General features: G+C 44.3%; 1 protein-coding gene across 2 annotated transcripts in view; it reads left to right on the top strand.

Moving 5' to 3' along the window:
* Positions 1 to 15,062, top strand: part of ITGA9 (integrin subunit alpha 9) — a 387,085-nt gene that overhangs the window by 50,989 nt on the left and 321,034 nt on the right. For both annotated transcript variants that reach the window (XM_024245138.3, XM_054552331.2), the window contains exons 6-9: positions 2,726 to 2,855; positions 5,551 to 5,636; positions 8,110 to 8,178; positions 13,103 to 13,240. In XM_024245138.3, coding sequence (XP_024100906.3) covers positions 2,726 to 2,855; positions 5,551 to 5,636; positions 8,110 to 8,178; positions 13,103 to 13,240 — 423 coding nt within the window. The remainder of the gene's footprint in view (positions 1 to 2,725; positions 2,856 to 5,550; positions 5,637 to 8,109; positions 8,179 to 13,102; positions 13,241 to 15,062) is intronic.

The following is a 15,062-nucleotide window of genomic DNA, read 5'->3' as shown; positions in this document are numbered from 1 at the left end:
AGAATCTAGTGGCTTTTCTTCCATCTGTGTTCCTGCCCTATCCTTTGTTAAGGCTCTTCCCCAAATTAACCATAAAACGTATTGTTTAAAGCATTGCCCTCTTGCCTGCAGGCTCTATCCTCCTCTCTCTATTTTTTTTCTTTAGGTACTTCTGGCTTTTGCAGACACTTGCTCCCTGAGAATTCAGTGGTGACTTTATGAATTGTCCTCAGAAATTCTAAATCTCCGTGGCAGGATCTAGCCTCCAAGGACTTGTCAGAAGCCAGCAGCTTCTGCCAGTGCATGGGCTCGTCTCTGCAAAGGGAGATTAACCTGAAAAGATCTGTTTCTGGAATATATGTGGGTGACCAAGGGGCAGGGTGCAGGGGAGTTCTGAAGGCTCAGGGGAAGTTCAGGTGGGTTTCAGCAGTGAGAGACTTGACCTGCATAGCATCTGTAATCCCCATGAGCCTTCATGACCAGTATTTTTGGAGTTTTGTCTATAGCTGAAAGGTTTCCTCTAGAAATTTTGTTGATTTTAACCTGTTTGCATAGAATTTTTTTCTGAAATACTTTGCACATTACCATGCTGTCTTACCCCAAGAATGATCTGCGAAGGGACTTTATCTTTATATCTAGTGTGAACTCTGAGACATAATAGTAGATGCTCAATAAATATTGTTGAGTGAAAAATTACTGATTTCATTAGAAAAATAATTCTGATTATTTCTTATTGCAGTGTTGAAACTTTAGAAAATAAAGGTAATCCAAAAGTAGGGATTCCCTGCTGAGGAAAGGAGGGACTGAAAGCCAGGGACCTCTGATAGATACAAGCACAGCCTGCCTCCTAGCTCCAGCACAGCCTCTGCACAATGGGAGCTTCGTCTTAATGCTTATAAAATGTCATCTCCTTAGCATGTTTTGTGTTTTTATGTGATGACTTCCTTGTTAGTGTTTAATCACTGTTCTGGAATTTTAAAAAATCAAGATTGTTAATTAAAAAAATTAATACATACAATAAAATACACTATTTTAAATGCAGAGTTCAATGAGTTTTGACAAATGTGTATACCATGTCATCTCTGTCTGAATGAAGATGAGAACATTTCCATCACTTCGGAAAGTTCCTCATGCCCCTTTGCAGACAGTGTTCCTCCTCTTTACTCCAGGTACCCACCGATCTGACTTCCATCACTGTGGATTGGTTTTGCTGATTCTAGAACTTCCTATGAATGGAGTCATTTTTTTCTCATCAACATTTGGTCTAGGATTCACCCACATTTCAACTGAGTTTTGAATACTGTGAAAGGGTTACACAAGCAGAGGAAGTGTGAGGGCATTGCACGGGTGGAGATAAAAAGAGCAGAGGGAGTTCCAAAGACCAGAATTAGTTTAGAGTGTCCTAGGCATGCAGTCTGAGGGGGCAGTGACAGGAGAAGAGCCTAATGTGGTTGAAATAGTGGACAGTGTTGAATTTTACCTGAGGCCTGCACTCTTGGAAAACAATCTGGTCTAGAATTTTGAAAAATACAAAGGAAATAAACTTTGGGAGTGAGAGAGCAGGGGATGTTGATTGATTTCCATTATCGTATCACCCAGGGGAAAACCCCAGCAGATTTTTGTGCTGACTTCCTTGGGTGACCAAATCATTTCTGGGGACTTAGGGTTATTGTCAGCATTGGTGATGATTCTGGGGCACAGACATGCTCTCAGGCCTGTTGACCATTTTCCCCTGATGTAAATGCTGAAGACAGCTGTGCCTCTTATGTTCTTGAGTCTTTTTTTTTTTTTTTTTTTTTTTGGCAGAGTCTTGCTATGTCACCCAGGCTGGAATGCAGTGGCATGGTCTTGGCTCACTGAGACCTCTGCGTCCCGGGTTCAAGCGATTTTCCTGCCTCAGCCTCCTGAGTAGCTGGGATTACAGGCATGTGCCACTACACCCGGCTAATTTTTGTATTTTTAGTAGAGACAGGGTTTCACCATGTTGGCCAGGCTGGTTTCAAACTCCTGACCTCAAGTGATCCACCCGCCTTGGCCTCCCAAAGTGCTGGGATTACAGGCATGAGCCACTGCGCCCGGCCTTGAGTCTGTTTTTAACAGTGATACTGTCTATTGCTGCCTTGTGGTCTCCTCTTCCAGTTTGTGTCCTTCCTTAGTTGACCTCTCTGGTCTCTTGGTTTTGTTCTTCCATGTTTGCAGTGGACTGTAATGATCAGAAAACCATGTTCTAGAACGTCCCTGAGAGGGTCTTGAGTGTGGTCTGAAGGGGATTCCCTGGAGTACTAGCGCACAGTTTCCTCTTGGTACGCATCAGGTCGGGGGAGTTGAATGGTGAGCCTGGAGTCCAGGCAGGGTGCGGTATTGCTTGCTGCTTTTCATGAGTGGTGTTCCCCAGAATCTGTGGTTGAGGTCAATGTCAGCTGTTTGTCATTTCCTTGTTAGAGCCTGATGTAAAGTTGAGGAAACGTGTGTGGTCTCATCGTGGATAGAATAGGGACCTGGCCTGTCGTGAATTCTGTCACCTTGCTCAGTCTCTTCACATCTTTAGTCCTGATAATCCCGTCTGTGTAATAGATTCCATAATGCTGGTGAATCTGATGAAATGTGTTTTTTGTTGCTTAGCTGGGGGAAAAAAAAGTTCTTGGTATGAGGAATTTCTCCTTTGTTGTGACTGTGGTTCTCATTGCACTCCCCTCCTCCCCTCCTCACTTCCTTCTCTGCTTACCGTTGGATTTCTTTTTGGTAGGAGCTGGTGGTGATGGGTGCTCCAGGGTCATTTTATTGGGCTGGAACCATCAAAGTGCTGAACCTTACGGACAACACCTATTTAAAACTGAGCGATGAAGTAATCATGAACAGGCGGTACACCTACCTGGGTGAGTACTCAGGGAGAGAACAGGTTAAGAAAGGGGAAATGGGAGTGATTCCCACCAGATTCACAAATTATTGCTTTATTGTTAGAAAGACCAGTTAGTTGGCTTTGACGCCTGTTGTTCTAATGACTTACATCTTTAGCCAGGGCATCTTCACATCTAGCTCCACATACAGAAGGTAGAGAGGAAAACCAAGGAGGGAATTGAATTAAAACTGTATGCTTTAATTAAAAAGCTGACAGTTGAATCTCCAGGGAAATAAACATTTTATTTTCTCATTTTATCAATTGTTGAAGTTCAGATGGTCAGGTAGACATGAGTGTGATGGAGTCTTGATTTTCCACGGGTGTCCCTTTGGATGGAGTCCTTGCTTTCTGATCACAAAACTAGTTGCAAATAGAAAGATAAGAACTAGAAATTATCATGACAGATGGCGGCCTAATGCTGAAGGTTAATTAAAGGCTCAGAAAAATTTCTCTTGTTTTCTTAACTCTTTTAATCTTCTGGAAAGAAGATAGACACGATTTAATTTAGCTATCAGGCAGAGTGAAACTGGGACAAGGTCCATGCCAATTTAAGAACAGAAATAGGCTGTCTTTGCTTGTGTAGATGACAATTACAAGACTCTTTTCTTTAATTTATGCCCTAAATGCTATAATTCTGGATTGAAAACGAAGCTAAATTTAGGAAGGCCTAATGATGACACACAATGCTCTTTCGCACTCATGATACATAACTTTCAGGGAAAGGCCCTGACTCCTTTTTTGCATAGCGTCACTGGGAACTTCTTGTTAAATGGGATTAAGGAGTCGTTGACTTGCCTTTTCCCTTCCAACTACAAGTTTTTTGCCTGGTAGCATAGACCCAACAATCCTTCTACTCTGGGGTGTTTGTTCCTGTAGGCACCCAGCTGCCTAGTGCTGTTGTTTATTAAGCATTTACCCTATGCCAGGCTGTATGTATTATTTCTTTTTAATTTCTGAAACAACCTTATGAAGTAGCTATTATTATCTACATTTTATAGATAAACTGAGGAGCAAAGAAATTATACATCTTGCCAAGGTCACATGGCCCCTAAGTAGCAAAATTGGGGTATGAACCTGTGGTTTCTGAGTGCAGAGTCTAAATGCTGAGCTGCCTTCCCTGTGGGTGCGTCTGAGAGAGCACCTGTCACTGGTACTGTACCTCTCACTGGGCTGGGAGCACCTTGAAGACAAAATGTGGGATTGTGTCTCACATTTGGTATAGTGCCTGGTGTATAGTAGGAACTCAACACATATTTATTGAATCAGGGAATGAAGAGAGAGCAGAAGAAAGCCCAGTTTGCATGATGGGTTTGGGGTCTAGAACAGCTCCTTTGAAGCTTCGAGCCTGTGGTTTCTCTTTGTATACACATTAGAGGCCCTTATCAGCTGCAGGGATTATCAAGGATCCATTCAGGCTTTGATCTCACTCAGAATACTCTTAGGTACTATCAGTCGCCAGTCTGAGAGAAATCAGTCACATGGTGAGGAAGAATTGATCATGATACGATGTCATCGCAAAACTCAAACAACTTACAATCACATTAGGTTTAGAGGGTGATGACAAGTTTGGGGATTATATGGCAGCCTGTACAGGATTTATGCTGGCCAGAGGAGAGCTTTCAGCCTGCGAGCAAGGCTCTCAGAAAGCAGGAGACATTGAGGCTAAGCTTAGGCAATCTTTTCCTTTGTTTCTAGTTTCCTTTTGCATCCATATTTTTTAACTGACCACCCTCCCACCCATCCACCCATCCATCTACCCAACCATGCATCTACCCACCCACCCACTGACAGCTTCTTTTGCCTTCTTGTAGGAGGGAGTGTGGTTAACAGCAGGGGCTTTAGAGGCACAGGTTAGATTTGAGTCTTGCTGTGTGATCTTTGGCATGTTGTTTAACAGGTTTTTCTAATTCTGTATCTGTAAAATGGAAGAAACAGTCATGCCTTCTTCATAAAGTTGTTAGACTGAGAGAGATACCTAAAGACATGCATAAAAATATTGGTAGCAACTTTGTTCATATTAACCCCAACCCGGAAACAACCTAAATGCCCAGCAACAGAATAAACATATGACCTATTTATATAATGGGATATTACTCAATAATAAAAATAAACTACTACTGTACTCAACGATGTGGATGAATGTCACAGATGTTATGCTGAGTGAAGTTCAAGAAAAGGCAAACCTAATATATGGTGATAGAAATCAGAATAGTGGCTACCTGTGTGGGGCATATTGACTGGGAAAGGGCATGAGGGAACCCTCTGGGGTTATGGTTCTGTGGTTATAATCACTTCCTTGATCTGGGTGGTGGTTGCATGACTACGCTCATGTGTGCATTCATTGAGTTTTACACATCAGATATATGACCTTACTGTATGAAAACTATGCCTTGAAAAGAAGAAAACAGATATATAGTATTTCATATAGTACTTGTCCCAAAGAAGACACTCAGAAAGCCTTCTTTCCTGCCCTGATATCCTTGTGAACATGACTTTTTGTGAGATGAGAGCCATTTCAGCATGAGAAGGCTGACAGCTGCCATTTTTTTTCCTGGTAGTTTATGTTCCAAGAGTAGGGGGCATGCTTGAGAAACATTTTCCTCTGATGGATGTTTTTTTTTCCCTTCCCTTCTTTTTCAACCCTGTGCTTGGTTTCCGCCCATCCTGTTCAGGCTACGCAGTGACCGCTGGCCACTTCTCTCACCCGTCCACCACTGATGTGGTAGGAGGTGCCCCACAGGACAAAGGCATCGGCAAGGTGAGGAGAAACATCTGTGGAATAGCTGGGGTCAGACAGAAGAGGGGAGCATGTTGTCTCTGGTGCAGAGGTTTGCCAGCTGACATTGACCTGAACATTCTACTGGGTGGCTGGTGGGCAGGTGATAAGGAACCCCCTGACTGCCCCACTCCATTGGAAAGTTTCCCTTGAAAGCTCAACTAGAGTGTGAGTATACTCACACTCTCAATTTCCTGCACACTCTTACCTGAGGTTTTTCACAGCTGACCGTGTGTGTGTGTAATTTATAAGACTGAGCCCTGGCCGTATGGTGTCCTTCAAAAGAATGGCATTTAGTGCTGTCCAACTTCAAATCCCAAACCCTTCCCAAGTTTGGCTTTGATTTAATGGAGCTAGGTCTAGTCCCAGATATCTTTGAGGCTTTATTCATGCCCCAAATTATTCTCATATTTATTTCCCCAGTGTTTTAGAAGGAACATTGGGTTCTCAAGACTGGTTCAGCCCAAAGGCTGGACTGGAAATATGTGGGTCTGGCTTTCCCTAAACTACAGTATCTGCCAAAAAACCCACCCCCTGGATCGAGGGCTGCCTGAATTCCTTTGGGAAACATGACCTCTGAGGGGCCTGAATTGTGAACTATGCTCATTGGTTCTTTATCATGAAGGTACAGGAAATCCAGATTGAGTAGGTACAGATGGATCAGGAACCCACATTTTTAAGAAGCTCCATAGGTTGTCTGATGGGAAAGACTGGGTGAACAGAGGAATGAACTTTGGATCTGAACCTTTAGGGGTAGACCTGTGATAGAGTCTGGTCATATCTCCCAGGGCTTGGAGAAGTGGGATCTGGATTCTGGATTGGCCCACATGAGCTGAGACCACTGGTAATTGGAGCCTTCAGCCAGGAGGTCAGGATGATCAGGGAGCTGACGAACTTTCCAGTTGACTAGGCTTGACTAAGGATAATTTCTGTGTATTCTCCTGGGTAGAGGTTAGGAGCTGCTGCTCACGTTTCTGGAGCATGTGCCTCCCTCCTCCCTAACACTGATGCTGTGGAAAGAGGTTCTTCAAAACTGAAACCAGATAAACCAGGGCCCTGAGCCGGCAGGGAGGAGGGATCAAGCAGGTGACCTTTGATCACCTCAAGAAGGAGGTGGTTCTTTCTGAGTTGCATGAATTTATCTAAATAGTAGAGAAAGAAGCACTGAGAGCTGTTCACATTGATGTTGTCTTCTTGGGGAGGGGCTGCAGGCTACCGGGCATCTCTGTAGAAATGGTAAAAATGCCTACCTCTAGTTCACAGTAATGTGGGTGCCTCTATGCTAATGATAGCAGGTTTCTTTTCTCCCTAATTGCAGAAAACACGATCCAGTTTTGTAGTTTTTCCTTCAGATGATTGTGATGAACTTCATAGTCCCTGTCAAGTCTTAAGACGACCCCTCCGCAAACCCCTCTCACTGGCTATCTGGGGGGTGCAGGGTATAAAGTTAAAAAGTTGAGAATGGTACTTATAATTGATAGAGCCAGACAGCGGGAATCCTGGACCCAGTTTATAAAGTACATAAAAATGCTTCTTTCAGTTAGACCACCTGAGAGGCATGGGGGAAACTCATCATAGTGACAAAGTTGCCGACAATTCTACATTCCCAAGGATTGGGGCTAGTACAGACTTGATTCCCAAGAACCCCTGGCCTTCAGGGTTTTGCTGGATATTCTAGTGTCAGGGCACAAAAGCACTCACACTAAGATGGCAGTTCCTTATCTCATGGGAAGGTTACTTACACTGGTTCTCATGAGACACTCTTCCCACGAGATGTAATCCAAAAAAAAGAACTTCCATAGTCAAGTACATTTAGGAAGTTAAATGTCAGTGATCATCTTTGCAGTGAAGATGCATAGTTCACATGAACATGCTAAAGGCTCTAAAAAGTTCCACAGTCAAAGAATTTACTTACTGTTTAACTCCACATTTCCCAGACGAAACTCATATTTACCCAGGCAGATCACATGACTCTAATATTATGTGAAATCACTTTGGGAAACTGCTTTGTCTACACTACTCACCTCCACCTATCCCTTTATCTTCTGTTGTAATGCCTGGTAAAGTCCTACTAGGAATAAAGTCCAATCCATACCACCAACTAATTTTAAAAACAGGAATAAAGGAAATATTTCAAGAAACAAAATACTAGCTTTTTCTCAGAGTTGAATTGTTTACTTGTAATTTGGAAGCTCTTTGGGTCTTATTGTGTGTGGCTTTTATAAGTATTGTGGTTCAGGAGCAGTGGAGGTGATGTCTGCCTCAGGATTGAAGGACCCGTTTTTTTGCAGGGTTGGTAAAATGACAGCTGACTTCTTCATGATCATCAGCTAGCATAAGCACATCTGCTGTGCACCTGGCCCTTAAGCTTTTAAATAGGACTCCCAGGAGAATGCTGATAAATATCTTTGATCATTGATTTCATCCTAACTAGATTTTTTTTTTCATTCCATAGGTTTATATTTTCAGAGCTGACCGAAGATCAGGCGCCTTAATTAAGATCTTTCAAGCATCAGGTAAAAAGGTGAGGTTCTTGGTATAAGTGACTATTTTTTATTTGAGAGATGTGATCATGTGGGAGTCAGTACTTTTTAGAAAATTGGTTTGAAGGCCCTACCTGTGCCCTGTGTTTATATGGCAGTGCTATCAGCTTGTTGGTGTCTTTACCTTCTTAGCGGTACGTGTAACCTATACATTCATGGGATTCACACTCGCTTTAGGAGACATTCTGTAGCAAGATGAGTTATATGTGGCCAAGTTACAGCACAGAGTTTTAAGAGATTGCCCATAGTTCAGACTGTCATCAAAGTGACTGCATGCCCTGTCTCTCTGCCTCCATCCTTTCTCAACGCATCTCCACCTCCAGAGAGAGCAGATCTTTCTGAGTACAGGTAGCAATAAATGCTTCTCACTGAGCCTGTTTCACCAGCCCAACATTACCCCCTTCCCGAATCCTCAGCCCTCAACTGTCATTGCCAGGGTGACTATTGCCACACGAAGAAAATCCAAACACAGGTTGTCCGATTCCCCTTAGAACCTTGAAGCAGAAATAGCTCAGGGTGCTGCCCTAAAGTTAGCCTGGGTGAGATTACTCTGCCTGGGTCCTCCCCACCCTGTCCCTAATCCTCTCTCTGCTTTCTGAAAGTTTCCATTATACTGCCCTGTCGTCTAAAATTAAGCCAATTAGAGAGTCCTGCTATTAATAAGCAACAGTTTTCATGAGCTTATCAGTCATGCACTCCTTGTGTGGCTTAGATCAGCAGGACTGTTTGGCTGAGCTTGGCTACTCTAAGGGACACAAGTTTAGGCTGGGAGCTGTGGGGGTAATTTGGAGGCTGGTCTTGGTGGAGGCCTTAGAGGGATCTGGGAAGAAGCATAGGTTGTCTGGGACATGGGAGGAGGCCATGTGCCTCCTCAATTCTGTTCCTGCTGAGTTAGAACTGCTGCATGCCAGCCTAGGATCCTTCCATGTTGTTCTGATGGTGAATCATATTCCGAGTTCCAAAAATCCCATTCAAGTAGACCTTTTTGCAATTTTAACAATCCGAATAGGTACACTTAGTATATGATTGTCATTATCTTTTGAATAAAAAATGCATCACCAAACTTAGTTTTGCATTTTTCCTCAGAATGGCTCTGCCTTCCCCAGAACTCTGCTGGCTTGTGTTATTTTAACATTTCCAAAACCCCAAAGCGAACAGCACTGGAAAATGACTGTGAGCCATTCTGCAAAAAGGTTTTCCAAGCACCCCTAAAGTTAGAAAAGAAATAATTCTGTGCTTCTTGTGATTTACAAAAGAGAGTCTCAAAGAGCAAGTAGGGTGTGAGTGGAATTAAGGCTAACATTTTAGATCTTCTGCAGAAGATAACAAATGGGTGACTGTATCTAGCATGGAAACAATCTCCCTCTTCCCTTCAAATGTACCTGGGTTTGAAAGCCTAAAGGTAAAGGATTCCTTTTTTTTTTTGAGACAGAGTCTCACTATGGCATGATCTTGGTTCACTGTAACCTCTGCCTCCCAGACTCAAGCCATCCTCCTACCTCAGCCTCCCAAGTAGCTCGGACTGCAGACATTCGCCACCATGCCCAGCAAATTCTTGTATTTTTTTTGTGGAGATGGGGTTTCACCATGTTGCCCAGGCTGGTCTCAGACTCCTGGGCTCAAGGGATCCACCCACCTTGGCCTCCCAGAGTGCTGGGATTATAGGCATGAGCCACCGCACCTGGCCAAGGATTATTTAAAATGAATTGTGGAGTTTCTAAGTATCTTTATGTTCAGTTGTAGCTGTGCCCCCAAACTGCTTTTCCTTCCCTGCCCTACTCCTTGCTGTCTGTGCCCTGGGGAGGCCCAGTTAATTCCTATTGCCTTCGAGTAATTAACAATCTGTAATTGTGCCCTCTCTCCTCCTTGAAAACCTCTTGGTTTGGATGACAACCTATGCTCAAGTTGATCAGGTTTTTGGGGGTAGATCTGAGAGTGGGTGGTGCAAGGAGGATGAGATTAACCTTTGGGAACCCACTTGTCTAAACTTCTTGAAGACTTCTGCCATTGAGTTCCAGGACAGGTTCAAGCCTGAATGTCTGCTTGGATGTCCTTATCATACCAAGATACATCAGGTTCCCTGAGAAGGGACAGAAGGGCCCAGGTATTCAACTTCTTGGCTTCGTAGCCATTTGACTTTTTCTTTTCTTTAGGGCTCTTCTGGCCCTAACCTTTGCGCCATTCCACAGGCACCCCTTCTTTCTGCCACTCACTCACAGCCCTCTTGCCTTCACTTCCTTCTACTAGTGTCTCCAACTAGCTTTACCCTGTCATCATCGTTCTGCTTTTGAAATAGGCCATGACCTTTCTTTATACAACTTATTCTGCTTCTTGCCAGAAGAAATGAGACATTCATGTCTTTCTGACTTCTCCATTACCTCCTACAAAAGGACATGACCCCAGGCTTTCAAAGGATGCCTTTAGATTTATCCCTATGTCCAGAGCTACACAGACAGGAGGGTTCTAACTCAGCAAACCACCGGTTCACTTCTGCTTCCATTTGGCTATAATATGGTCAGATAGTTCTGTATCCTGGCTTCCCGTAAGAAGAAACAAAGCAAAAAGATTAAAAACAAAAAACAAAAAACTGGTTCTTGTCTTTATTGGTTGACTTTCTCCAAATAGTACACTTAAGAAATCACCAACATGTGTGCAGTTCAGATGTTAATACAGACACACATCTCCACATTTCCAGGCTGATGGGGAGCTCTGATCATCGGACACTCACCCCAAAGCATGTCATTGCCATATTGAAGTTTTATTGAATTAACGGAGTATGTGAAGCATTTGTATTTCAAAACTGAGATAGGAGACTTCACATATAGAGATTTCTAATTTGACATTGATGAAGATGCCAAGTTAAATAGTCCTTTGGAATGAAACAAATAGTTCCCCTGGGGCTCAGCCAGTGAGCGCAGCCAGCAGCTTGGCTCTTTGGGTCTTTGCCTGTGTCTTACTGATTTCTTTTACCAAAGCTCAGATGGGGAGATTGGCAAGGCCACTGAAATAGTGACTGGCAACTCGGTTTCTTTCCTCCTCACCTTCTGTGATTTCAACCCTTTCCTGCTCCCTTCTCCTTTGAGAATGGGTAGTCAGAGGGGAGGGAGATGGCCTTGGCATATCACTGGGGAAGGATTTCTGAGCGGCCACTACAAAGCCCTCCTGTGACCCTGTTAGCTTCAGGAAACAGATTGGAGTGTCCTCTACCTCTCTCCCTCAAACTCCCTGGGTCAGCTGCCAACAAACTCCAACAGTAAAAGAAAAGGCTTGTTCATGTCCATCAACTCAGGGGCCTTTTGTTAGAAAACATTTATTTTAAAAGAATAGTGCTTTTTCTTTTTCTTTTCTTTCTTTCTTTCTTTCTTTTTTTTTTTTTTTTTTGGAGACAGAGTCTTGCTCTGTTGCCCAGGCTAGAGTGCAGTGGCGTGATCTTGGCTCACTGCAACCTCCGTCTTCCAGGTTCAAGCGATTCTTCTGCCTCAGGCTCCCTTGTAGCTGGGATTACAGGTGCCTGCCACCACGCCTGGCTAATTTTTGTATTTTTAGTAGAGATGGGGTTTCACCATGTTGGCTGGGCTGGTCTCGAACTCCTGGCCTTGTTATCCACCCGTCTCCCAAAGTGCTGGGAGTACAGGCGTGAGTCACCATGCCCGGCCTTCTTCTTTTTCTTCTTCTTTTTTTTTTTTAAAGTAGAGATTGCAAACTGACAGCCTGTGGAAAGAATACAGCCTACAAATACTTTTGTTTGGCTTGCACAGTGTTTGTTTATTGTTTTTACACATGAAGAACTTGCGAGCATTTAAAACATTGGTACTTTAAATAAAGTTTTAAATTTTTGGCTTCTTTTGGAAAATGGAAAGGTTGCTCCTCTCTGGGTCAGCATTCCTCTTGGTGGCAGTTAGCTGCAGCTGGGTTGAAGCTGCTCCTTTAGCCAGGCTTGTGGGCTCCAGTTTGCCACAGTCTCTGCCACTCCCTATTGTTATGTAGACAAGGAAGACAAGCATCACTTGCCACGTTAATTTTTTTTCTTATGCCTGTTATATCACCTGCCTGGATCCTGTTGGTATTTGGGTTTGAGACCCCTAATTAAGCTAGGATTAAAAGTCATTATTATCTTGCTCTGTTCCCTCATCAGTCAAACAGTCTTAAAACTTGTACCTTTTTCTGTCACTTCAGCTCATGGCTTCCTAACCAATCTTTCAGCTATGCATAGGACCAGGAGAGAATAACCTATTTCCCCATGTAACATTTAATTTTCATGCCTTTCTTGTGTTGTGGGATTTCATTTCCTACTTGCTCGGCCTTGTCAAATGTCTGATATAAGGGGCATTTTTATTATGGTCGTAACATAACTTTGTATCCTCAGCTTGCATTTTTAAAAACAGCACCTCATTCTCTGGGCATCAATCTATTTATCTTCCCCTTGATAGGACTCCAGGAATGGGGGACTTTGGGCCAGTTAGCTTTGCATTGACTGAGGCCCTGCCTTGCTGCTGGAAGTTGGGTATTTCACTCTTTGCTAGGCATTCTGGTTTAGGGGGCAGCATAGCCATCCAGCCTCTGAGGGATGTTTCTTTTTTTTTTCTTTTTTTATTTTTTATTATACATTAAGTTTTAGGGTACATGTGCACAATGTGCAGGTTTGTTACATATGTATACATGTGCCATATTGGTGTGCTGCACCCATTAACTCGTCATTTAACATTAGGTATATCTCCTAATGCTATCCCTCCCCGCTCCCCCCACCTCACAACAGGCCCCGGTGTGTGAAGTTCCCCTTCTTGTGTTCTCATTGTTCAGTTCCTCTGAGGGATGTTTCTAAAGCCAATGAGGTGGAGGAAAGCGAGGGCATCCTTGTGTGAGAGCAGACACTGAATGCTTTGTTGCAACTCAACTTGGTTGCAGATGGGCTCTTACTTCGGCTCCTCCTTGTGCGCAGTTGACCTGAACGGGGACGGCCTCTCTGACCTGCTGGTGGGGGCCCCCATGTTTTCTGAGATCAGGGACGAGGGACAGGTCACTGTCTACATCAACAGAGGAAATGTGAGTACAATACTGGGCAACGTGCAGATGGGTGTGGGGGAGGGACATTTGTCCAGCCAGCAGTGACCGGGCACCCCTGTGGGCGGGCACTGGGGGCAGTGTTACCCAGAGTAGATGAAAATATGTGATTTCTGTCTTGAATAAGCTCAATGGCCCATTAATGGAAAGTTATATACAATGTTACAACTGCAGACACCCAGGGGCCAAGGAGGAATCTTAATAATTGTCTTTTGAGTGCTTACTATGTACCAGGGACTCTTCTTCCTGCTTTCTGTGAGAGATTTTTATGCAATATACACATGGTATCAAGGGTGCCCATTTTTCAGGTGAAAAAACTGAGGCCCAGAGAGGTTAGATAATGTGTCCCAGACCACACAGCTAAGAAGTAGGGCTGGGATTTGAACCTAGGCAAGCTGGCTTCAGAGCTGGCTGCTTTGTCTCAAGGTTATGCCACCTCTCTGGGAGCATATGCACATTTTCCCAGGGAAGCAGAGGAGGACACAATGGCTGGGGAATCTTGAAGAAGGAGTAGGAGTTAGCAGACAGGCGGGGTGGGCTGGAGCAGAGCTCCCAGTGCAGAGCTGGGCAAGTGGGTTGGAGTGTGAGGTGACATCACCACTCACTTCAGCATGGTGGGGGCTGGGGGACTGCATGGGAGCCATAATTTTTTTGTTTGTTTGTTTGTTTTGAGACAGAGTCTCACTCCATCACCCAGGCTGGAGTGCAGTGATGCAGTCTCGGCTCACTGCAACCTCTGCCTCCTGGGGTCAAGCTCTTCTCCTGCCTCAGCCTCCCCAGTAACTGGGATTACAGGCGCTTGCCACCACACCTGGCTAATTTTTTGTGTGTTTTTAGTAGAGATGGAGTTTCACCATGTTGACCAGGCTGGTCTGAAACTCCTGATCTCCAGTGATCTGCCCTCCTTGGCCTCCCTAGGATTACAGACGTGAGCCACCACACCTGGTCAATAACCTTGATGTCCCCTATTCTGTGGAACCATGAAAGGGACGTGACATGGACAGAAAGATGCCTCTGGCCCTCTGTAGCTATTGGAGGGTGGGTGAGTGGGTGCTGGGTTGGGGGACAGCAGTGCATCGTGGAGGCAGGAGACCAGTGAGAAAGCAGTCTTTTCAGGATCTGGAAGTACAAGTATTCAAGTATTCAACAAGAGCAAGATGGTTCAATGAAAACGTTTGGTGCCGCCTACCTTTTATCTAACATGAGAAAATGCTTATGAGATAATCAGTGGAAAAACGGGATGAAAACTGCATGTACAACCAGTCCTCAGAAATATGCCAAATACATAGAGAATGTGAATAATAGCTCTCTGGATAGATGTTTAGTTTTATCTTTATCCAAATAGTGAGAATATAATTTCATATTAAAAAAAATCAGTCAGTGTACTGTTAAACAGTGGCTGAGATGCCAGGTATCCCAGTTGGGAGAGGGCAGAGGTTTAGCTATAACTAAGTGGGCAGATGCCAGAAAGGAAGGAAGCAGTGAAAGCAGAGCCAGGGACTGTTAGAGCCTTTGTTGCCTCTGAGGTTTTCAGGCTCTTCAGGAAGTCAGATCTAAAACCAGGGAGGCTTTGGGAGACCAAGGTGGGAGGATCACTTGAGGCCAGGAGTTCAAGACCAGCCTGGCCAACATGGTGAAACCCTATCTCTACTAAAAACACACAAAAAATTAGCCAGGTGTGGTGGTGCTTGCCTGTGGTCCCAGCTGAGGCTGAGGTGGGAGGATTGTTTGAGCCCAAGAGGTGGAGGCTGCAGTGAGCCGTGATCATGCCACTGTACTCCAGCCTGGGTGACAGAGTGAGACC

The sequence above is a fragment of the Pongo abelii genome, chromosome 2, assembly GCF_028885655.2.
Source record: "Pongo abelii isolate AG06213 chromosome 2, NHGRI_mPonAbe1-v2.0_pri, whole genome shotgun sequence".
Lineage (NCBI taxonomy): Eukaryota > Metazoa > Chordata > Mammalia > Primates > Hominidae > Pongo > Pongo abelii.
Note: the sequence above shows the minus strand (reverse complement) of the source record. Positions and strands in the feature narration are given on the sequence as shown.